We start from the raw sequence: 25,270 nt of genomic DNA, 5'->3' as shown, positions 1-25,270 counted from the left end.
AGTTTCTGCCGTCGAACAACAAATTGATGATAGGGTTTCTGCTGCCGTCGCCAAAGAAGTTGACAGCCTAAAGAAGTGCATCGCGACGGTAGGAAACAATTCTGAAGGTTTCAAATTTTTATCGATGCCTGCTCGTTCCGTTCTGAAACTATCTACATATGATGGGAAGACCTCCTGGCAGGTGTATAGGACACAATTTTCTATCGTTGCGGATGCGAATGGATGGGATTCCCAAGCTAAGGCCTGTCATCTCGCCGCTTCTCTGAGAGCAGACGCAGCGGATATCCTGCAGACGCTTCCCGAAAATCAAAGGCTAGATTTCGAAGCTCTATCCCGCGCTTTGGAGCTGCGCTTCGGCGAGAAATGTTTAAAAGACTACAGCAGGCTCCAATTAAAATCTCGTCAACAGAAGCTCACCGAAACGCTTCAGGAGCTCGCCACGGATGTTGAAAGGCTGTCACATCACGCCTTTTCGGAGTGCCCGACAGAAACAAGGGAAATCCTGTCCCTGCAATATTTCATCGATGGCATCCGGAACCCTGAAATACAGAAAGCACTGCGAATGGCGGATGTTAAAGATCAGAAAAGCGCTTTAGTGTAAGCCATGAAATTTGAGGCAGCCCAGCAAGCCACCCGTCGAGACCGCCATCCAGTCAGAGCTGCTCAAGTCCAGGAGCCAGGGGATCAAGTCACTGCTCGTCTAGACGATTTAACTAGACAACTGAACGCCTTGAGATATGAATATTGGTGACAAGAAACCGACCGTAAAGTGCTGGAACTGCGGTGCTGAAGGACACATACGACGAAACTGCAGAACACCCCAGGGCACGGATGCTAAGACCGCTCCTAACAAACAGCAGGGAAACTAATTAGTGGCCATCTCGCGGGGCGGAGGTTGCCAGATCATGAAAAGCCCCAGTTTAAAGCGCTTCAGATTTCTGCAGTGAGAGGCGGCAGTAATGGACTTTTCATAATAGGACATATTAATGGAGTTCCCTGCAATATGACGATAGATACAGGAGCCAACGTTACCATCATCCGAAAAGATTTGGCTCAACAACTGGGAAGCAAACTTATCTGGACGCCGCCCTGCGTTACCCTACAGACTGTGTCCGGTGAGAAGATCAACATCGATGGAAACGTAAATGCTAACATCAAGTTTAGAAGTGCCGCTTACCATCACACGGCATATGTAGCAGAGATCACTGATTCTTGCATACTCGGATTGGACTTTCTAAGGAAATACAATTTTTCCTTGGACTTTAAAAATAACGAATTGCATTCTACATCTGAGGACATAGCGTTATTTGGAGTCAATGATGAAGTTAAATCTGTCCATAAAATCATAGCACAAGACAATATCACAATACCGGCAAGAACAGAAATTTTACTTCCTGGATCCATAGCCGAAAACAGAAATTTCCGCTACGGCATCATAGAATATCCCAATAACTGTAATAGCCCAAAAGGAGTACTAGTAGCCTCAACACTCGTCGACCTATCCAGAACGGTTATCCCGGTGAGAGCCACCAATGTAACTGAGAAGGGGAGAATTATTAAGAAAGGTGAAGTGGTTGCAGCATGTACTCCAGTTACCACCGTTGAAAGAAAGAGTAACATCCAAGAATCCGTGTCCTCAGAGAGAATTACATCGGAGTTATTGCAGAATGCGCAATTAAACGATAAAGAGAGGAATGCTGCCGATCGCGTCATTAAAGATCTTCAAGTTGTTTTCTCCCGCTCGTCTTCTGACGTGGGTCGAACTAGTTTGACACAACATAGAATAGATACCGGCGATCATCCCCCGATCAAGTAACATCCAAGACGTCTACCGTTTGCTAAACAGGAAGAGGTGCGAACACTGTTAAAAGATATGGAAGAAAGCGATGTCATCGAGCCTTCAGTAAGTCCATGGGCATCTCCCATCGTCCTAGTCAGAAAGAAAGACGGCTCAACAAGATTTTGCGTCGACTATCGCCGGTTGAATGAGGTTACGAAGAAAGACAGTTACCCTCTTCCTAGAATTGACGACATTCTAGACACTCTTTCTGGAAGCAAGTGGTTCTCAACACTTGATTTAAAGAGTGGGTATTGGCAGGTAGAAATACAGCCTGAAGACCGAGAAAAGACGGCATTTACTACGGGACAAGGGCTTTGGCAATTCAAGGTGATGCCGTTTGGACTGTGTAATGCGCCGGCAACATTCGAACGTCTTATGGAAACTGTTTTGAAAGGCCTTTCCTACGAAGCCTGCCTGATATACCTGGACGACATCATCATCGTCGGAAAGAGTTTTGAAGAACATTTAGAAAATCTTAGGAAGGTGCTTCAGAAACTGAAAGAAGCCAATCTGAAGCTGAGTCCCGCTAAATGCAAATTGTTCCGAAAGGAAGTGACTTACCTGGGACATGTCATCTCTGCAGAAGGTGTGCGCACGGATCCTGAAAAGGTATCAGCCGTTAAATCCTGGAAACGTCCCGAAAATGTCCATCAGCTGAGAAGCTTCCTAGGGCTTTGCACCTACTATAGGAAATTCGTGAAGGACTTTTCTTCCATCGCAAGACCCCTACACAAGCTGACACAGAGCAACCAGAAGTTCTTGTGGACAAAAGAATGCGAGGATGCATTTAACAACTTAAAGGAGGCTTTAACATCTGCTCCAATCCTGACGTATCCTCAGCTTGACCGACCATTTATTCTCGACACCGACGCGAGTAATGAAAGTGTTGGTGCTGTTTTGTCCCAAGAAATAGACGGCCAAGAACGTGTAGTGGCATACTGGAGCAAGTGCCTGTCTAAACCGGAGAGGAATTATTGTGTCACCAGGAAAGAGTTGCTCGCCATAGTCAAAGCTGTAGAACAGTTCCATCTTTATCTATACGGCAGAAAATTCCTGCTCCGCACCGATCATGCATCATTGACCTGGCTTTTAAATTTCAAGAATCCTGAGGGTCAAATAGCCAGGTGGATACAGAGACTCCAAGAATATGACATCACTATCCGTCATCGTAAGGGATCATCACACGGAAACGCCGACGCCCTGTCTAGAAGACCTTTCCAAGAAAGCTGCCGATATTGTTCCAGGGTGGAAGCGAAATACGAGCTGCTGACTCCGGTCGCAAGACAAATTACAACATCAACATCGGCTGATCGAGAACGGTGGAGTGATGATGAAGTCAGAAAAGACCAGCTGGAAGACCGCGACATTAAACCCGTAATTGATTTAATGGAGTCATCAAACAGAAAACCTACCTGGCAGGACATTTCTATCTGTAGTCCTACAACCAAACAATATTGGGCACTCAGGGATTCACTTCACATTCGAAACGGCGTCTTATACCGGAAATTCGAATCGGATGATGGGCAGACGTTCCGATGGCAACTTATACTTCCAAGATCCCGCATTCCTGATGTCCTTAAAGAGTTACATAGCACCCCTACTGGAGGTCACTTTGGAATAATGAAGACCTTGCAGAGAGTTCGTGAGCGCTTTTACTGGAATAATGCAAAGGATGACGTGCAAAAGTGGTGCCGATCTTGCGATGCCTGTGCAGGTCGGAAAGGACCGAGGAGACGCAGCCGAGGCAAGCTGCAACGTTACAACGTAGGGACGCCTTTTGAACGTATCGCCTTTGACATCCTGTTACCTCTGCCACGAACTGCTGATGGCAACAAATACATACTCGTTGTCATTGATTACTTCACCAAGTGGCCTGAAGCTTATCCTATTCCTGATCAAGAGGCTGTCACAGTAACTGAGGTAATGATACAGCACTGGATTTCCAGGTTCGGAGTGCCTCTTCAGTTACATTCCGATCAGGGAAGGAATTTTGCCTCGGCAGTAATCAAAAAACTATGCAAACTACTCGGCATTGACAAAACTCAAACGACGCCATTGCATCCCCAGTCGGACGGCATGGTAGAGAGGTTCAATCGAACCATCCTTAATAACCTCTCATTAGTGGTTTCCAGAAACCAACAGGACTGGGACAAGAAATTACCACTCTTTTTACTGGCTTACCGCAGTGCTGTCCACGAGACTACCGGCTATTCTCCATCACAGAAGCTCTTCGGTCGTGACCTTCGTCTGCCTTGTGATCTATTGTTTGGCCGCCCTCCGGATGCTCCTTCATCGTCTGAGGAATATATTCAAGATCTCCAGGCCCGGTTTGAAGTGATGCACAATTTTGCACGAGAGCGAGTCAACTTGGCGACGGAGAAGATGAAGACCCGATACGACACAAGAGCTACTGAACATCAATTCCACGAAAGAGACAAGGTTGTGGTTGTGGAATCCGACTCGACGAAAGGACTTTTTCCGAAATTACAGTCACCTCGGATGGGCCGTACACAGTCCTAAACAGGCTGAATGACGTCGTGGTTCTGATTCGTAAGTCTTCGAACTCTAAACCTAAAGTCGTTCATTACGACAGGTTAGCTCATTACTATGGCCATAGTACGTAATGTAAATAATTGTAAATAGTATCAGACCATGGTCCTTTTTGTTTATAAATGTGTATTTCATTTGATTTGTATTTAGTATTTGATTTGTATTTAGTATTTGTTTTGTATTTAGTATTTGATAGCATTTGATTTGTTTAAGTTAGTTATTGCATTTATAGTTTATATTGTTTGATATTGTAATGTAATGTTTATGCCTCAGTTGCATTTATGCCACAGTTGTAAGTTTAGCTTCCTGTCCAGGGATTGTACTGCCCGGGACGTGCAGTCCTTGGGAAGGGGGCAGTGTTACGAATTTGGTATTTAAAAAGCTAATGTTAGTTCAATTATAAATTAAATGGTTTTATTTCTCGCGCAGTGCAGCGCGTGACGAATATTAAAAGAAAGCTAAGCAGGAAAATTGAAAATACAAGAGCGCGTGAATTAAATAAATAAATATCTTTTTTTGATTTCGAGAAAGTACTGGAAAATTCTAGCGCATGATTTTAAAATCTTATAAAAGGAGGAAAACATCTCAGTTTGTAGTAGTTGCTTAGTTTGTTGTTGTTTAGAAAACTGCTCTTGTTGATTGTAGCGAATTCGCAGATTAGCGTTCTTTAGCTGTTTTGAATTATTTATATTCATTTTATTTTATTTTATTTTTATTATTTTTAGCTATTGTATATTTGAGTAATTAAAAGATAACTACTGTGAGATATTGTAATACTGCATGATAATTTGAGAAAATTTAAGCATTTTTGTTGTGATAATAATAAATTTTTGTTCATTTTTCATCGGACTTGTGCATTCATTTCATAATGAACCCGTACGCACGCAACAATATTATAAAAATGAATTTTTACTTCCTTGTACGAAGTAAAAAGGAAGCATTGTAATCGCAAAAAGATTCAAGCAGCATATTTCAACGAAAATATCCATTTTTACCGCTATCGAATGCAATTTAACGATGTTTTTGCGTGCTATCTGTACGTAAGGACAGAATAAAAGACTCGTTTCCTGCAAAAAAATTTCCTTAAAATTAATTCTGAAGAGAATTTTTCGTGGTGTCTGTACGAACGTATGTAAGTACGTATCTCGCATAACTCAAACACGAGTAGCTTCAGAACGTTGAAATTTTGTATATAGGACCGCTATAACATGTAGATGTGCACCTCGTATTTTGGTTGCAATCGGCCGCACCAAACATATATAAATATATTTATATATATATCCACTCTGTTACCCGGCTTAGTGATCTCAATTTCTTTACTCGTAGTATATGTTTGTAAATTGTACATTTTTTGCTTTAAAAATGATTGAATTATGTTGTTTATACCTTCCGGTTTAGGTTTTTATGCCTTTAGTTAATCTGTATGCAATATTTTTATAATTATCAACAATTTTAAAGTTGTTTAAGTGCCGCTAAGCCTTTTTTTTATGGCGGCCATTGATTGTTTACATTTGAACCAGCAGACTAGTAGATTTGTTGCCAATCTAGAGAGACTATGCTTCGCAACAACGAAGATAACGCCTTCATTTATTATTGCGAATTATATCATGCTTAATCCTTTCTGGAATTTTTTTGAGGAAATAAGTATTTAAGATTTACTTCGTGATTTTTAATACAAATATTTTGAGTTTTTATGTATTTCTGCCTTGTCGCGAAGTGAGAACTGAATTAATTGAATGAGAAATACTAAATCGTCTGTGAAAAACTGTTGCTTTTTTGTTTTATTTGCTTAATTTCTTTTATATATCGTTCTAGCTTTATTATAGTATTTGAATAGAACATGTGGCAACGATAAGATAATTCTTCAAATGATATAAAGTTTGTGCATTCTGAGTTTATAATATGAACGAAATATTAAGTGAACCTAGTTCCAGAGTGTCGTTATGGTAAACAAATATAGTGAATTTTAAAGAATGCTTTTATTCTACTGTGGTTATGCACTGTGGCGAAGTAGGTTTAATTCAATCCAATAAGTTTAAATGAAATGCAAGAAAAAATGCATAATTTAATACTCCGTACAAGGAAGTCATGTGGTGTACATATCAGATTTTTTTATTATTATTTTGTTACAATAAAGTATTTTATTACGCTAAAACAGAGTTTATGTTTGTGTAAATTTTATTAAACTTTTAACAAATTTTATTGCATCAAAATAGAGTGTAACTTAAATGCATCGAATATCTTTTATATATTTCACAAATTTTCAACCTGTTAGCTTTATCTGATATGACGTATATCTCTGCATCACTGGATGGATTTGGTTGAACACATTGGAAGGACTCTTATAATTGTATGAAAGCAATGATTTCTTTTTTTCATGAAAGCAGTTGTTATACTCACAGCATAAGTATCAATAGCAAAATCCTTTTTGACACGATGGATAAAATTTGCTAGAATATTTTCATCAAAATATGCTACGAAGGTGGAGAGGACATACAGGACCCATCTCAGCTTTATTTTTAATTACATATGACTTTTTATTTTGGCGTTTTTCAAGAGTACTGTGTTATCTTCACAACTGACTGATCTCTAGAATCCTGGCAGCCGTATCACCCATATTGCGGCTGTAGTTGACTATGGCCTGCGCGTGCGCAGGATGACATGAACAATTGCATACATGTCTGCCGTATCATTAAAGCTGGGCACATCAAGCATTTGTGAAAAACGTAGAAAAATTACGTGGTGAGACTCTATTTCAATGTAAAAGAAATATTTTATCGGTTGTGTAGTTTAACCTTTATAAATTTTTAAAATGCTTCATGGAATTATGAATGGCCATGTTGTACCATAGCATAAAATGGTGTCTAAAGGAGCATTTACACTGTGGCATATCGCAAATACTAAAACTAGAAAATAGCTACTAAACAATGATTAATCGTTAATCCACAGTCGAAATCTATAATCAGTGGCACTGGAATTGAAAAATTAAATTTTTTTATCTTTACGCCATTAATTTCTAGTGGAAAAAAAAACGAACCACGGGTGAAGTAAATGTTGTCTCCACCGAATAGAACATGATCCAAGAAAATAGTTTCACGTTGATCCACAGCATAAATCTCAAAAACAATATGTAATTTTTACTTCCTTGTACGAAGTAAAAAGGAAGTATTGTAGTCGCGAAAAGCTTCAGGCAGCGTAATTCAACGAAAATATCCATTTTGACCGCTATAGAATGCAATTTAACGATGTTTTTGCGTGACATCTGTATGCAAGGACAGAATAAAAGGTACTACTTTGGTAGACGGTTGCACGGATTTTTGGCGATTTACGTTGGCGCAATTGTTGGTGCGGTTTTTACAGTCGTCAGCCATCTTGAAAAACGCCGTTTTTACGTATTTCACGCATAGTAAAGTATTCGAAACTAAAAAAAAAAAAATAAATATCGGTAAAAATAATGGATTCATTTTTTGTTGAAAACGTTGTTTTTTAAGATGGCTGGCAAATGCAAATAAATACATTTACTAAGAGTATAAAATGCTAAAGTAAGGTTAAATTATTACTTTCATATAATAGAATAAAAACACCGCTATAAAAACATTGCGCCAACATTTAATTGGAATAAAATATTATTTATATTGATTATTGAATTAAAAATATCATACCAAAGTTTAAAAGAATTAAAATTTTTCAATTAATTAAATTCAAATCCTTTAAAAATAAGTTTTATAGGATATAATTATTTAACATTAAAACATATGTGGCAATAAATATCTCAGGAATTTTTTAAAACAGTGTATTAATTTTTTAATAAAAATTCAAGTATACAGTTATAAAGTAAAAGAAAAATATGTACTTACATTTTTTAAAGTATTTTACCTGTTGTATATTGATAAGTACCAGAAAAAAAAAACGACCTCCGTCTGTGATATATCGCACTTCATCGAAGAAGCAATTAGCGAGGTTTCCTCCAAAAATTTAAAATAAATTTCCTCTGACCCTTGTAAGAATAAATAAATCTTTGATTAGGAAAGCAAGGTTGGCCAAAATAAGGTCTCAAACGGCAATTTTTTTATTCCGATACCAATAATTCTTGGTAATTACCAATAACAACATTCATATTCGAAACGGACACATCCGTTCGCTTTGAAATCTGAGAAATTCGAAGAGATGAATAATAAAATTTTAAAATGGCGCGGCAATGCACAAATATTCAGTAACCAATCGGGGAGCTAATTACATCACACACAGAATTAAAATTATTTAAATATTCATTCATAATAAAATCATATTTAAGAAAATGCAAAATTAAATTGTATTTTAATATTTAACAGCCATAAATAATGTTTAAAACATTAGATTAAATTTATAGATATTAAAACCTATTACTTTTAAAATAATGTGACGTCATTCATTGCATCATTCACAACATAAAATTCCATAAAATATCATAAACAATAAAATTTTTATTTCAAATAAAAATGCAAAATTTAATTCATTTTTATTATTTTGAAGTCCTAAATAATATTTAAAACACGGAATTTATGCATAATTAAACGTATTATTTTAAAAATAAAATGACAACAAAGTATCGGTTACCATAAATAACTTGTCCAGCAATTGGTTTACCATAAGTCGTATCGCTCGCCAAAAAAAATTCGCCAAAATCCGTGCAACCGTCTACCAAAGTAGTACCGAATAAAAGACGCTTTTCCTCCAAAAAAATTTATAAAACTGCTTTAAAATGAATTCTGAAGAGAATTTTTCGTGGCGTCTGTACGAACGTATGTACTAGTCTCAGAACGTTGAAATTTTATATGGAGGACTGCTAATACATTTAGATGCGCACCTCGTATTTTGGTTGCAATCGGCCGCACCAAACGTATATAAATATATTTACATATATATTCACTCTGTTACCCGGCTCAGTGATCTCAGTTTCTTTACTCTTATATGTTTGTAAATTGTACACCTTTTACTTTAAAAATGATTGAATTGTGTTTTTCTTATCTTCCGGTTAAGGTTTTTATGCCTTTCGTAAATCTGGAAGCAATATTTGTACAATTATGAACAATTTTAAAGCTGTTAAAGTGCGGTTAGGTTTTGAATAACATGGCGGACATATTTGTTTACATTTAAAACAGCAGAATAGTAGATTTGTTGCCAATCTAGAGAGACTAAGCTTTGCAACAACAAAGATAACGCCTCCATTTATTATTGCGAATTATATCATGCTTAATCCTTTCTGGAATTTTTTCGAGGAAAAAAGTGTTTAAGATTTACTTCGTAATTTTTAATACAGATATTTTGAGTTTTTATGTATTTTTGCCTTGTCGCGAGGTGAGAACTGAATTAATTGAATGAGAAATACTAAATCGTCTGCGAAAAACTGTTTCTTTTTTGTTTTGTTTTCTTAGTTTCTTTTATACATCGTTCTAGCTTTATTATAGTATTTGAATAGAACATGTGGCAACGATGATAAGATAATGCTTCAAATGATATAAAGTTTGTGCATTCTGAGTTATAATATGAACGTAATATTAAGTGAACCTAGCGCCAGAGTGGCGTTATGGTCAACAAATATAGTGAATTTTAAAGAGTGCATTTATTCTATTGTGGTTTATGCGCTGTCGACGAAGTAGATTTAATTCAATCCAATAAGTTTAAATGAAATGCAAGAAAAATGCCTATAATTTAATAATCCGTACAAGGAAGTCATATGGTGTACATATCAGATTTTTTAGTAAAGGACCTTTAATTTTTTTATATTTTATTTATATTGTATAAAATATGGGTCTGTTAAATGCTTCACAAAAAATTTTTGCTCATTGAAAGCTGACGTTGGAAGTAAATAATGGAATTTTAAGAATCGCGAGAGGCAGATATAGAGCATTGTTTCAAAATTTGGCTGAATCTTATCTTAATCTTATTTGGCTGAGCTTATTAAGTTTTTGTTGCGAATTTTAGACTATATATGTAACTTTCTCAAAAACCAGTTGCACATTAGTGTGCCTTAAAGTTTTTTATATGCATCTACAAGATCAGTGAATTTTCACCATTTGACAAAATATATTGCTCTGCTTAAAGTTTACAATTTTTGCCACGATAACTTCATATTCTAAGGGTAATTGCTAATGTGCTGCTTACTTCTTAATTCTTTCTATACCACGTTACTTTTAACATAAGATGCTCTTCCTTTCGCACGGCTCATACCTGCCAACTTTTACGAATTTTTCGTAATTTTTACGAAAATGCGTTTGTCTTTACGATTTTACGATCGTAATCCATATTTTACGATTTTTTCCTTTTTCAAGTGTTTTTAGTGATTTTTGGTCGAAATTTTAGAATTTTTCGCAATTCAGCGATTTTCGCCAATTGCATCGTGTTTTACCGCCAACTACCGACTACTTCGAATCCAGTAGCCAGCGGTTTCTCCCAACTCGCCGCTTAACCAGCCAATACAATGCGCTGAACTTGTTTCTCCCACACTTTTCTTTGTGGGGCGCCAGATTATTTTTTTCGCGTTCGCTTCAGCAGCAAGGGAATTACTCAGCTCGGACTGAGCGAGCGTAGATTGTCAAATTCTGTTTTTTTTTTTTTTTTTTTTTTTTTTTTTTTTTGTTGTTGCTTGCACGTGTTACGAATTTTCTTAATACGTCGTTGTTACGAAATGAGTTTAAAAAATCCGTATTCTAAATAGTTTCGGCCTGCCTACAAAGCCGAATTTCCAACAATTAAAGAATCCTTCAAAGGAAATAACTATGCATTTTTGCAACGCGTGCGCCTTCATAATAAGTCACGGTGGAAGAAGCGACATTGTGAAGCATGTTAAGTCTAAAACTCATGAAGTTAATGCTTCGGCTTTGACAACGCCAAAGAAAGTGGATGATTTGTTTTCAAATTCGGCTACGAATTCGGATGCCGATGTCATTTTGGCAGAGTGTTTGTTTACTGCATTCCTCATTGAACATGCCGCTAAGCGCTGCTGATCATGCCGGTCAACTTTTCAAATGGATGTTTCATCTTTTGACAAATTGAAAATTCATCTTTTGAAAAGATTCGTTTTTTTATTGATAAATTTCCATTTTTGTTAACAATTAAAGAAAATGAATGCCATAATGATGCTTTAGATGAATTACAGAACCAATTTTCTGCTGCACAGTTTGAAGACTTTGCCAGTTCTGGAGAAGATAGACTTGATGTCCTCGTTGGTGCCTTAAAAAGAATAAAAAGAGTTCATGGAACACCAAAATATGATAGACTAGCAAGAGTTTTTATGTGCTATTCTCGTAATTCCACACAGTAATGCTGAGTGCGAGAGAGTCTTCAGTGTTGTAAAGAAAAACAAAACTATGTTTCGTTCTTCAATTTCACCAAAAACTCTAGAAAACATTTTAATTGCTAAATGTTATGAGGAAACTAATTGTTATGACAGGAATTTTCCAAAGAATTTTTGGCTAAAGCCAAAAAATGCACTCTAAATTCATTGCAATAATTTTCTTGTGTAACATTAAGTTCTTGTTTTATGTTTCCTAATAAATTTTTTAGTTACTACTTAACTGAAATTTACTAATGTAATTATAATTTTCTTTTTTCTATTTGTATAAATTGTTAATTTTTCAATATCAAAGCATGATATTAATTCTTCGTGTTCTTCTGAATTTTGGAGAAATCTTCTGAATTTGGGGGAGAAATCTTCTGAATTTTTATTTTTAGAGGTTGGCAGGTATGGTACGGCTTGAATTTAATGAGCAAGAATTGTGGTAGTGATTTATTTTATTTACTTTATTAATCTTTACTTGGCAAAAATTTTAAAGTGAATAAAAAATTTATGAATAAGTTTTATACACTAGTTCGTATTCATTTTGTTTCTTTCAAATAAAGAATTTCTGGGCAAAATTTTCAGCGATAGACAAAGAGGAAGACATATGAGCAAAAATGAGATTCAATACAAAATATAATTACAGGATATAAAATACAGAAGCAAATATAAAAAGTCGAAAGTTCATCAAGCAATCTCACTCTTCCCAATACTAGAAGTTAGCAGTACGATTATGGTAAAGTTATTACGAGGCAATAGAATCCGCTTTCGCACATAAGGGGCATGATGGGCTAGAAGCAAATGCGAATGAAAAACAATTGGGCCAAAGAGCAGTCATGGGAATTAACCCTTTCGCGCCAACTGTAAGGTATACGTGCCAGCAAGAAACGCGCTCATTTCCTCGGCCGACACGCTGGCGTGCCAGAGCGTTTTCTCGTTCACCCCCGGCCGTCACACATTTGTGCCATTGTCCTGGAACGTCTTAAAAACTATAACGTTTGGCACAAGATGGCATTATATGTCCATATGGTTTCAAATACATGTAGATTTGACCTTCTACTCAAAATGAGAGTAGCATAACTCACATATACGTGGTTTTTGATTATATAAACATAAGAGGAAAGGAATGTTTCCGAATGGCGTGCCTTATGACGGCTGTTTAAGCTATCATATATGTTAAAACTAGCGTTTAAATATCTTTTTCCTTTACTTTACATGAAAATGTATTTTTAAAAAAATTGCTCACTTTGAGAAATAATTTTCGAAAACGCTATTCAAATTATTCCAAAGTTTTAATTGATGAAATAGATTGATACATTTTTAAATTAATAAAACAAAATACAAGAAAATCTGTCTACAAAATGTAAAACCTTGCACGTAAACTGGAAGATAGACACTCAGTGAGCTCAGTCTCTGACAAAATGTCCATATAAGAATCACTAGAAATACCGCTTTCTAACTCTTTAGGAAATGAATCATTACTCTCATTTATATCCCTTATCGGCTCGTTTATCATTCGTCTCGTAAAAAATGCTTGCTCGCCATAATAAACTGAAGTCGTATAAGATATATAAGTAAATTGAAGGCTTTCCGAAATAAAAGGAATGCAAAACGCAATAGAACCTCACATAGTAACCCTAAACGACTCTACGTGATAGCAAAAAAAAATACACAAAGGGATATAGAAACGCGAATGTTTATATCAGGAAAAAAACGCTCAGCGTGCCGGCAGGGAAATGAGTGCATTTCTTGCTTTTTCATGGATGTTCGTTGGTAAGTTCAATAATTAATAATTATTAAATAGCTTACCTTGAATTTTCATCGACTTATAGTTACCTCAAAATACTTGAATTTTACACAGTAAAAAGACTTAAAGAACTGAATAAAATTTTGAATTTATCAGCTATTAGAATTGTTTACATGAGTTCATTCTTTATTGGCATCGAATACTAGTCGTTTGGTTTTATTTAATCTGTTGCCATAAACGCACGGCAAAATTTAAAATACATTACGAATTAAAAATCTGACGCGAAGGCAGCGCCATCTATAGAAAAGGATAAAATAAGTCATAAACATTTAAAAAAAACTGAACAATGGATTTAGGCTTAATAGCAAAAAAAAAAAAAAAAAAAAAAAACTTCCTGCCCGTGACAGGCACTCGCGAAAGAAACTGCCGGCTTCAGCAATAAGCGCGCGTTTGCACTTCCCGTCGCGAAAGGTTTAATCAAAGGAAAGGCAGATCCTGCATGATCTTAATTTTAAACCGACATAGTTAACTAACAAAGGCCTTTAATAAATAATTTTTTATAAAGTTTTTACTGGTAATTTTTCAAGTTGCATTTAATTTTCTATGCTTAAGTTTCCTTCTTTTTCAGCAAAAATTTATTAGTTAATAAAAAAAGTGAAAGTAAAAATTATCCTTCTTAACATCTTGCGCTCATAAATCATTATGGGAATATCCATTTACAGTTATTAAAGCATGTTTTCGAAAAGCGTGTATGAAAAAAGCATGCCTGCGATGTTATCGTCATGCGATGATTTGTAGATACTTTATTTTTTACCACGATATTTTCGACGACGATGTTTTTAAACTGCAAAGTTTTTGAACCGCTTTATTTTCGACGACGATGTTTCGTACCACGATGTTTTAGAATTGCGATGTCTTCTCCCATGCTGTTTCGTAGCATGACGTTTCCGCCTTGCGTTGTTTTCTCCGCGACGTTTTCGTGCGCTATGTTTTTTCCGCGATGTTATCGGCGGACGCCTTCCTAACCTCAGGCGTTCTCGCAGCAATGGCCCGAATGGCTATCTATAATAGAAAAATCTGAAAATATGAAGTTAATTTCTTTTAGAATTTTAAAGAAATCGGCTGATAAAGTTGCAACGGTGACATGTGTAAAGCATACGGGATTAACCATTAATAAGATCCAGTGCTTTTCCTTTCGCACAGACGATTTCGTGATAGACGCGAAGATGCTAATGATGCTTACGTGTTTCGAATTACGTACAGATTTTAGATAAAAACTACTTCCAAAATACTGACATCATTCTCTGTCACAGCTGTTAATCCAGGTACTCTTCTTCAGCTCTTCATATTTGCTATAGACAGTTTTGTTTTAGGTAGATTTTTGTGGTAAGTTTCCCAGCGTTCCATTATAAACAATATAACTTTTTTATAATGGGGCTAGTTTACCCTGAACCCAATTAATCTGGCTCCAGTTGACTTTAGCGCATATTGACACTGTTATGTTACAAACGAAAACGTAAGATAAGCAGAAAATTGCAGCTAAAATGCGCTGCATTGAAGTTGAGATAGAGCTCTTCTGCAAATAGTATGTTCTAAAGAGATTTAAAGCAAGTGAACCTTATTAAGAGTATGAAAGTGGAAATACTTCTAGTGCTTTTTAAAAAAGAGCGTTTTTTCATTTGTTCCCTTTCACAAGCTGATGATAAGTGCGCACTTCTGTTAAAACAACCTTTATTCTGTAGATTATTTAAATATCTTCAAAACATAGACATTTAAGCATGAAGTTAAAAAACGCAAATATCTAGAGCTTTATTTACAATGAATTTATTTATACAGTTAACATAAAATCAACGAATTTGGCTCCACAATGCTTAAAATATTAACAGAATTTTTATAAAACAGATTGTTCTAATTTATGGCATGTCCTTCTTAAGTAGTTAGAAATGAAACTTCATTTTGATGCTGCATATCGAAACTCACTTTTGATTCATTACCAGTGACAAATGACAAATGTCCTTAAGTGCCCAATAAAAATGGCATTTCAATAAAATCTTGATCTTGGAATTCACTGATAAGAACGTTTACACAAGTCTGAAACGCAAAAAAAATTAATTAATTTTACGAAATACCTTATGACTATGGTATTAAACAATGCATTACGATAAATAAATATTTAAGAATGAAACTGACTCAAAATTTATTCTTAAAAATGCCAATATTTCATAATTGTTATATTTTGATATTATTTATACAAGTATGAATAAGATATAATATTAACACAAATACATCATTTTTGTTTCTTATATTTACAGAAGGAGAAAGGTAAGGAATCGCAATAAATTCAAGTTCATATTTCAGCTAAAAGTTATAAGAGTTTTAGATTTTGAAAGAATATTATGCTTATCGATTTAAAATTCTTGTTTAAAAGGTCTGTTTTTTAATTTGTCAAAATCTTATTTGAACACTTTAAAATTCAAGTTTATTATTCCTAAGAAGCTGTTTTACAAAATGATCATAAAAATGTAATAATAAAACCCTTAGTAATTTTTTTGCATAAAAGGCTTTAAGAGATTTTTACAATTCATTTTAACTTTTTCTTTTTCTTCTTCACTTTTTTCGGTTTTATTTTTTTCTGCTTCTTAAATTTTTAACCCTACTAAATCGAAACGAGGGATTAATTTTCTAAAATGTCCTTTCCAAAGACAAATAAATATTTTTTATCATTTTCTCTTAGAAAATCAGTCTGAGTATAGTTCTTATAGCACTTAAATTTAACCGTTTTTTCGGCACAAAAATGGTCAGGTCTTAAGTTTTTTATATTCAAAGGAAAGTGTTTTACCTTAACTCAATCGCTAAAAATTCAAGTTAATGAAAAACGTTAAAAGACCGGAAAAAGAAATCTAATCAGGCTTTATAGTAAAACTAGAAATAATTATAATAGTGATAATTAGCTTTTTTATCCTTCTTAAACCATGTTTGTTAACCGACTGAAAGAAAACAATGACGCTTTGAGTAGATTTTATTTTTGCAGACTAGCTTGCAGTGATTCAGAACTATCCCTAATTCAGCTGCTATTAAATAAAATACAATTACGTATATAGTGAAAAAATTTGAAGAACTTGCTGTTAGTTAACAATAATGCTCTCTGTAGGCAAGGGGAAGAAAAAGTAAAAGGAAACAAAGAAAGTGGTGCTCTCTAGGTATGGAAAATGGAATCGTAAATTATCCGTTTCTAGATGATAGGGGAAAATATATTAAATTCGACTCATTGACTATTGTATACATTTAGAATTCAAACAACAAAAACCAAATTTTCACAGGACTGAGTCGTGTGAAATAGGACTGAGTCGTGTTGCAAATATAACGCTGATTTTTGTTGTTTGAATTCTAAATTAATATGTGTTCAGCGTGTTATTTTATCTTAATTATTTTATAGATTTTTGTGAACAGAGAAGACCTCAAGGAAAGTAATTCATCAACTAAGGAAAGGTTTGGACCGAATTTGGAAAAAAATCAAAACTCGAAATGTGCTTTGCAGGCCACCAATTCTGAGCAATACGAGATTTATTCTTTTTTCCCCTCCTCTCCCCGAAGATAAGATTCGAGTTCCTTGAATCTTATGCTTCAATAATTATGAGCTTAACTCACCAATTCACAGTTTAAAAATTTACAAATTCCAATTATTAATTTCCACAATGGTACACATTTACCATCTAAATTTCCCTTCACATTTCATAGGAAATCATTTTCATATATATATATATATATATATATATCTGTATTTATTTATTAATAAGAAAAATAATAAATTATCTTCAAGTAAAAGAAAGAAAATTTTTAATCTTAAAATGTTAGTGAAGTATTTTTTTAATATTATTTTTTTAATAATTTTATAATTTGCTAAATTCATGAATGAAGGAAAAGACTTATGAAAAAGGTAAAAATAAATTTAAACTATGCAGTTCAGCTCAAGTTTTAATACATATATGCAATTTATCGTTTTGAATTAGTTACTTAATGATAACTTCCGTGCTAAAATAAATAGTTAAATAGTTCTTACCCTGTACGCCGCACCAGGTGCTAGCTCGACTTCGGGATTCTAGATAGGAAAATATAAGTTAATTAAGACATAAAACAATTATTAAAGGCGAAAGATAACAGCTTTATAATTTTTTAATGAAACGAAGATCATGTTACTTCTTACATGTTCTTATTTACGAATGACAACAAAACAATTCATAAGAAATTATAAAACTTCTTTGTTTTGAAGCATGGTTCATGAACAAATAAATTCATATAGTTATATAACCTTGTTTGGATATTTTGGAAGGTAGGAATCGTGAGAAAATAACTGCGCTCTGGCCGGAATTCGAAGCTAGAATAGTTCACTTGCTAACTGAACGAATTAACCATTTGCATTACTGGACCATTCAGAAAGAAATGTATAATTCCTTATATTCTCACCGACTTACTTTACGCGCGACTGCAGAGAAGTCAATACTACGTAGTCGACTAAATCTGAGTTGTGACAAATTATCCAATACCATTTGTAAATCAGCCACCATTGTGGAGAATTTTTTAAAAGCCGGAAAAACATAAAAAAATTTGTTATTTCCCGATACATAAATCAAGAAACCATTTGGCAAAGATTTTATCTATTATTTAAATACTTTGTATTTCAAAGAGAAAACAATAATATAGATTACAAGTAATGCTAATAACACTCAGGAATAATCCACTGTAATCCTATATATATTTTTTATTTCCTTTAATTTCTTAAAACAAAAAAATTCTTAAGTAAGTTCACCATTAAACGTTAAACTTTTAATTCTTAAACTTAACTTTAACTTTTACAAGATAAAGTTATCTCTGACTTGTAAGAGATAAATAAATTCCCTTGTTTCTTACAGAAACGTAAGTAAAATTGAACTTATTTTACAATTTATAGTTTTTAATAAACAATTTTATTTATTTATATGAAAACTATAGCTATTCTGAGATTCAAGCAGAGTATGAATTCAACATGGATTAAAATATTATTGCAGCTTTTTACAACTGTGAAGCAATTTACAGAATTCCTTATTCAGTTCTTCGCCTGTTAAAAAATAATTCCGCAATTTAACCGCCACAATCCGAAAACTTTCGAAAGAAAAAAGGTTCATTGGTAGTTTCAATTTAGATCTAAGTTTATCGAGTTTAATTTAGACTTCAGCAATAATCCAAAAAGACACCAGTTTGAGCAATGCGTATTATAAGTACAGAAACATTTGTTATAAACACATTCATACTTCGTCTAAAATATGCTCCAGTATGAAGATCTGAATGAATCTATTAAAAGTTTTTTAAAATGCGCACACATACACACACACACACACACATATATATACACGCACACATACACGCACACACACACACATACATACATATATATATATATATATATATATATATATATATATATATATATATATATATATAAAGTGCAAAGTAAAAAGCAGTTAAAAACCTAAGCCAGTCGCGCCTTGAAACCAGCAAGAAGTGGTGGTAATAAAGCAAAAAAAAATTCAAATAAATAATTCTTCTAAAATTTATCCCATATTCAATTCGGAATAAACCATATGCAAAAAATCAAACAACCTGAAGCACAGCGGCAGACTGTAAGAAAAATTGACAAAACATGCCAAAACTGAAAATGAAATAAGAAATTTACACCTTTCTCAGCATCGTCATCATGTTATTGACGGAATAAGACTGTTTTTGAACCAATAAAGACAAAAACGTAGAGTTTAAAAGCTTAAAATAATCTTCGAAAAATAAAGTAATCTGTGTCTTTATCAGTCCAACCTCTACAGGAAAAAACAAGCAGTGTAAAAAATTACGAAATTATAGCATCGAAAACATGAACCAATATACATATGCCTATTTGTTCTTCATTAAAATAGCGTACGCTAGCGTAACTCATGTTGCAGCATAATAGTACGTTAGCTTATAATATAGAGGCAATTCCAGAATGTTATTCTACAATAAACGGAGGCATTTACAGTAGACCTTATCCGAATACTTTCCGCAATCTAAGCTAAATTAATAGCTTTCTCAAGATTTGGTGAAGACACTCAATTAGTAGAACAAAAGCTTTCATTCGTGGGCAATTTATGTTCTCATGCGAAAGCTTTTACACACATCCAAGACACATTTGCTAAGAAGTAACACAATGAGTTTGCAAAAATAAAAGCCACAACGGCTAGATCTAGATCATAAGCCAGCGTATGATGGAATGCTGAGCATATTACTGAGAGTGAGGATAGTTTCAACAAACTGAAACGAAAGCGAACACGGAAATGTATTTCTCTATTAATTTAAAACTGTTGCGAAAAACACTGAAGAAAGAAGAGTATGAAATAAGAGTTTGTGTTTTAATATAATCCATTCATACAAGCATTCTCAAACTATTCCTTAAACTCCTAAACAAACTATTCTTTAAACTACTAAGCTATTCCTTAAACTCCTTAATTAATTATTAACACCTTCTTGCTGCCTACGTATTTATGTCTTCGCACATAATCAAAAGTCTAAAACTCCAAAAAGTATTCAAGAGGTAGAACTTAACTAAAATAATTTAAACTGTATCTTGCTGATACAATTAAAATCTAAAGAAACTTATTCATCACTACTTGAAGCGGCTTAGAAAAAAAAAATACTTAACATGTACACTGCTCAAAAAAAAAAAAAAAAAAAAAAAAGGGACAGTTCTATATCTCCCGTTCTACTGGGCCGATTGACAAAATTCAAATTGCGTTCTTCATGTCTCGAAAGCGCGATTTAGAATATATATTAGATTTATATATAGCACTATTCTAACATAGATATTTTGACACAAAATTGAGCTTTTTCTGAAATAACATACCAATTTTTTTATATATTTCGATTCTACAACTCAAATTAAGCCTAAATATGAAATTTTGTAAAATTTGGAGCGACATTTACGGAGAAATTCACAAATTTATGTTGGCACATTTTTTTCAGTTTGCGCCAAGAATAGTTCACTTGGCGAAATTCTTAATATATGGCAATCTAGATCCTTTCCCGTGAGAGGAAAAAAAGTCACCATCGTTCTTTTTTTCCAAATAATATTCTTTATATTATATTTTTAATTATAACTTATTATTTTAAGTAATTGTTTCTTTTTCGAATTTAATTTTAATTGTTTAAGTTTCATTTTTTTTTTTTTTTTTTTTTTTTTTTTTTTTTGAATAACTGTTTTAAAAATTTCTGTTTACCTATTCGAACTGCGTAAATAAAGGTGCATCGTTTTTTGTTTTTTGTTTTTTTTCAAATAGTTTTCTTTATATATATTTTTCGTCATAGTTATTATTTTAGGTCATTTTTAAATTTTTATACTTTTATTTTAATTGTTTGTGTTGCATTGTCTCTTCAGATAATTGTTTTAAAATTTTCTATTTATTCCTTCGAACTGAGCATTTTAAATATATTTATTAATATCAATTTTCCAAAATTTGATTTTATTTATTTGAATTGCGTTTCTTTCGGAAGAATACTTTGCAACCCAGACTACGATGCGTTTGAAAACTGCATATATTAAAAAAGAAAACACAGTAAACCACAGTTAACACGCCTTTCAATGTTCCGTACAAAGAAAAGATATATATAAATAAGAGAGATGTATAACCGACGCTTTAACTTAGGATGACTTGCATACACTGCTTTAAACAGTTTTATCATTGTGCCCATTGCTTTACACAATTTTATCCTACATTTGATTTCTTAAAATGTTATTTATATTTTAGTCAAATATTTTATTTTTGAAATCCCAAGAATCAAATATCATAAGATTAAGAGGTTTTAAATTAAAAAAAAAAAAATACAAATACTAAATTTTACGCAAAAATTTATTTTTTCTTCTCTTTTTCTTCAGGCATTCTACTTTATTCTTGCTCTTTTTCTTTAGGCATTCTTCAAGTATATTAAAAAGCATCCAACTTTTCGAAATAATCTTGGTATTTCTGACAATCATTTTAAATAAAGTTATCGCCTTCCATTTCATAAAGGGCCACAAACGGCCGAGCGGTAAAGTCGCTGAACACTGGTAGTTCAGTCTGGGTTCGAATCCCAGTAAACGGGCTGTCTGCATGGGCGTTTTCGTCGATTTTCTCATGTGTACCGTGTATGCCAACTGGTTTCCCTTAGAAAGTTCTTCACGAAGTATTTTGTCAGAGCCTTTATTAGTCTTTAGAAGCTAAACATTTTGAAGGTATGAGATGAAAGGAAAGACTGGTTTCCTCAAGAGGTTTTGCTTTATTTAATTATGACAAAGCACACTAAGGCTATCTGCCTAAGGGTAGGGATGCCTTCGTGGATGACTTTTTAAGGTAAACTGGCTCGCATACACGTTACACATGGGGAAAACCACGAAAACGCCCATGCAGCTAGCCCGTTCGCAGGATTCAATCCTCGGACCGAACTACCAGTGTTCAGCAACTTTATCGCTCGGCCGCTATTTCATCCGGAGGAAAAAAAAAATATCTTTACTTGACATACATCACTGGATAAACTCCTGAATCTTCAAATAATTCGACTGAGAAAATCATGGGATTCTCCATTTATGATACGATATGATGTTCTATAACGTAATTTAAATTTATACAACCATGTAGTCTAAAACCAGTCGCTCTTCACTTTAATCTGCAATGATATCATTTTTGTCTTTTCTTATAACACAAGCTCAATTGATGGTATTTGCTGGTGTACACGTCCAAGTGTTTTCTCTTTGAACACCTAAATTCTTTAAAGTATCCTGAAAGTATATTCAAAAGCGTCCAACTTTTTTAAACATCTTGGTATGTCTAACAGCCAAATTTCCCTACAAATTTCTGCTTACTTTTCTCCCTAATTTTCTTCTTTCCTTCTACAGTTATTTTCAGTGCTCACAAAAGAAAATTAAGATTTTTCGATTGCTAGACTTCAATAAATTTTGCATTCTTGTCAATTTTTTAAAATGTCAATTAAATGAATTGCGTTTCAGCTTAAGACAGCTTTTCATTTTCTAGTTATTTTAACTATAAATAAAGCGAAGTCCAAAGGATAAATATTTTAATTAAAAGATTTTTGCTAAATGACAAAAAAAAAAACAGTCCAGCAGGGTTTATTCTGTACCACCGAGTGACCCGATTCTTATATCGGCTGAAACAATCTAAATCATATTAAAGATCATATTTTTTATACAATCTTTAATTAAAAGAGAGAGATTATCAATCTATAATTAAAAGAGATCTATAATTAAAAGCGAGAGAAAAATTATCTTCTTAAAACATTCCTTCTACGAGGATTAATGTAAAAGATTATATATATATATTTAAAGCTGGGACTTGAACCAAATTGTCAAACTTTTAAAGTTTAATTTACATGGTGGTTATAATTAAAGTTCCAATTTGAAATGGTCATAAAAGGAAAAATACCGGACCAAATGTTATCAAACTTGGGAATCGTGTTAAGGAGGTTATGGGAATTTATTTTCCGCAGGAAAAAAAAGAGTTTAAAACTCACGACCAGGGGAAAAATGGCGCTGTATACAATATTTTTAAATGAAATAAGACATGAAAACATCTATTTAAAATGTGTTTAATAGTTTCCGAAACGTGTTACAAAGCATGTTCAATGTAGCTTACAGCATTTTCCGAAAGCAAGTTAAATCCTGTTACTGCATCCTCAACAGCAGCTCTTAGCACATCAGGAGGAATGTTACGGACATGTCAGTGTATCACATTTTTCATTTCTGCCAAATTGTTTAGATTATCACCATAAACAGTGGTTTTGAGATAACCCCATAGCTAAAAGTCACAGAGGTTGAGGTCTGGTGGGAAGAGGGGAAGTGTCGGCCTATAAGACGTTCATTCGTGAAATGTTTGCCTAACTAACTGTGCGACACACGTGAGGTGGGGCCCAGCCCTGCATAAAAATCGTAGTATCTAAAATGCAACCTTACTGCAGTTCATGTATCACGAAACATTTTAACATTGACTCTAAGTGAGCTGCAATCACAGTGGTCCAGCTGTCGACTCCTCTTCAGAGAAAAATGGTTCAGTTATAAAACTAGCTGTCATTCAACACTAAACGGTGTGGAATGACTGCTATGCAATCGAATGCAGTAGGAGAATACAATGGAACTAGATAGATAACATGAGAGATTTCTTTGGCCCAAATCGATTCAAAGCGTCTTGAATTAGTATCTTCATGTTTTAGGGCCGAACTCAGGCTTAAAAAATTACAAATTAGCGATCTATAAGAAAACGATTTTCAGATTGTACGCACTTGTGCGAGTTATTTGCGATCTCACATTTCCTAATCGCTAATTCGTGGTTTTCACGGACAAATTACTCACTTACACGAATAGCGCACTCGACTTTTATCGAATTTAACGCCTTTAAATGGTAATTTGCTTACTTCAAAGTTTCTTAAGGGTATACAACATATTAAACCCGTGTAACAAAAGGTTAAGTTAGATTCCGACCCATATTTCGTTTAACAATATTGCATACAGCGCCATTTCTCCCCTGGTGGTGAGGTTTCGAACTTCCTTTTTTTTCCGGAAAATAAATTCCTGAGACCTCCTTTACACGATTACCAAGCTTGATAACATTTGATCCAGTAGTTTTCCTTTTATGACGTTGCAATGTGGAACTTTAATTATAACCACTCTGTATATTATTAAATTTTAATTTGAAGCTATGCGTTATATGTATACCATGTGTAAATTTTTCGCTTTTATGGAAAAATAAAGAATCGAAGCAAATATACTTAGGTTAATGGACCAAAACTGAAAAATTTCTCCTCCCTCCGAATATCAAATATTGAAACTTCGACTTTGAATTTATTGGGTTATCGAAATATTTAATTTGACTTATCTCCCAAGTCTTAGTTCCGACAACAATTCCAAATTACTTAAATTGAAGTAAAAAATTTAGTATATAATCACTGTATGTTAATAAAGTAATCAGAGTGTAATAAAAATAGATTATAGAATTTACGTTGATGCAACTTTTTGTCTGACTGCACAACATGTAATGGAAGAGAAGACTTGTAGAGATCTTTTTTGACATGCCTCTAAAAGTAGATGTCATACTCCTTTTGTCTCTCAATGTCAAAAAACTTTCCTTTGAGAAGCAACTTTAGTTTTTGGGAAAGAAAAAAATCACAAGAAGACAAATTTGAAGAACATGCAGGACGATTGGATACATATACTTATTTTCGGAACACAAGCGGTTCTCCGACTGGTTATTGAATAATGAAAACATTTGGAATACGTTTTTTGACTGAAAACGTAAGATTAAAAGTCATCTGCTTAATTCACAGCCATTTACAAGTCAACTGCTCGGGCAATTGCAGAATCGTTTTGATCCTGAGCTTGTAAGACAAACCTAATATCACTGGATTTAAACACTTCTTTAATCTTCCGAGAACATTCCTTCTTTAGCTCCTATTCCAAGAATATTAAGTGAATACAATTATTGCAAAAGAAATTGAATATTCATTTGCACTACGGCTTGGTAGTTTACTAACGAGTTAACAAAACTTAAATTCTGATTTTTGTGTCTAAGAATACAACAATATTTTAAATATTTACAAATAAAATATTAAATTGGAGATTTAATTAGAGCCTCACCAGATACCTAGCATTTGAAGATTGTTAAATACTAATTGTTTGTTGCGAAGTCTAACCCAGACTGCATGGTTGGTTTTCGTAGATTTCTAGGTTCTCTTTACAAAGGTTCTCTATGAAAGCATCTTAATCAAATAGCTC

At 33.7% G+C, this 25,270-nt stretch overlaps 1 protein-coding gene across 4 annotated transcripts in view; it reads right to left on the bottom strand.

The window, feature by feature from the left end:
• Nucleotides 1-11,449: 11,449 nt before the first annotated feature.
• LOC118197159 (uncharacterized) overlaps nucleotides 11,450-25,270 on the bottom strand; it is a 74,190-nt gene continuing 60,369 nt past the window's right edge. For 2 of the 4 annotated variants that reach the window (XM_035368661.2, XM_035368663.2), the window contains exons 5-6: nucleotides 17,516-17,554; nucleotides 15,225-15,546 (exon numbers count right to left, since the gene is read on the bottom strand). In XM_035368661.2, the coding sequence (XP_035224552.1) occupies nucleotides 15,472-15,546; nucleotides 17,516-17,554 (114 nt within the window). In that variant the 3' untranslated portion in view covers nucleotides 15,225-15,471. Of the gene's footprint in view, nucleotides 11,603-15,224; nucleotides 15,547-17,515; nucleotides 17,555-25,270 lie in introns of those variants that run through there. The other 2 variants (XM_085826804.1, XM_035368660.2) reach the window with 2 other exon arrangements.

This window comes from Stegodyphus dumicola, chromosome 1, assembly GCF_044657685.1.
Source record: "Stegodyphus dumicola isolate Sdum_Otavi_A_Nest chromosome 1, ASM4465768v1".
NCBI classification, from domain to species: Eukaryota; Metazoa; Arthropoda; class Arachnida; order Araneae; family Eresidae; genus Stegodyphus; species Stegodyphus dumicola.
The sequence above is the reverse complement of the archived record's forward strand: the minus strand, read 5'-3'. Positions and strand labels throughout refer to the sequence as shown.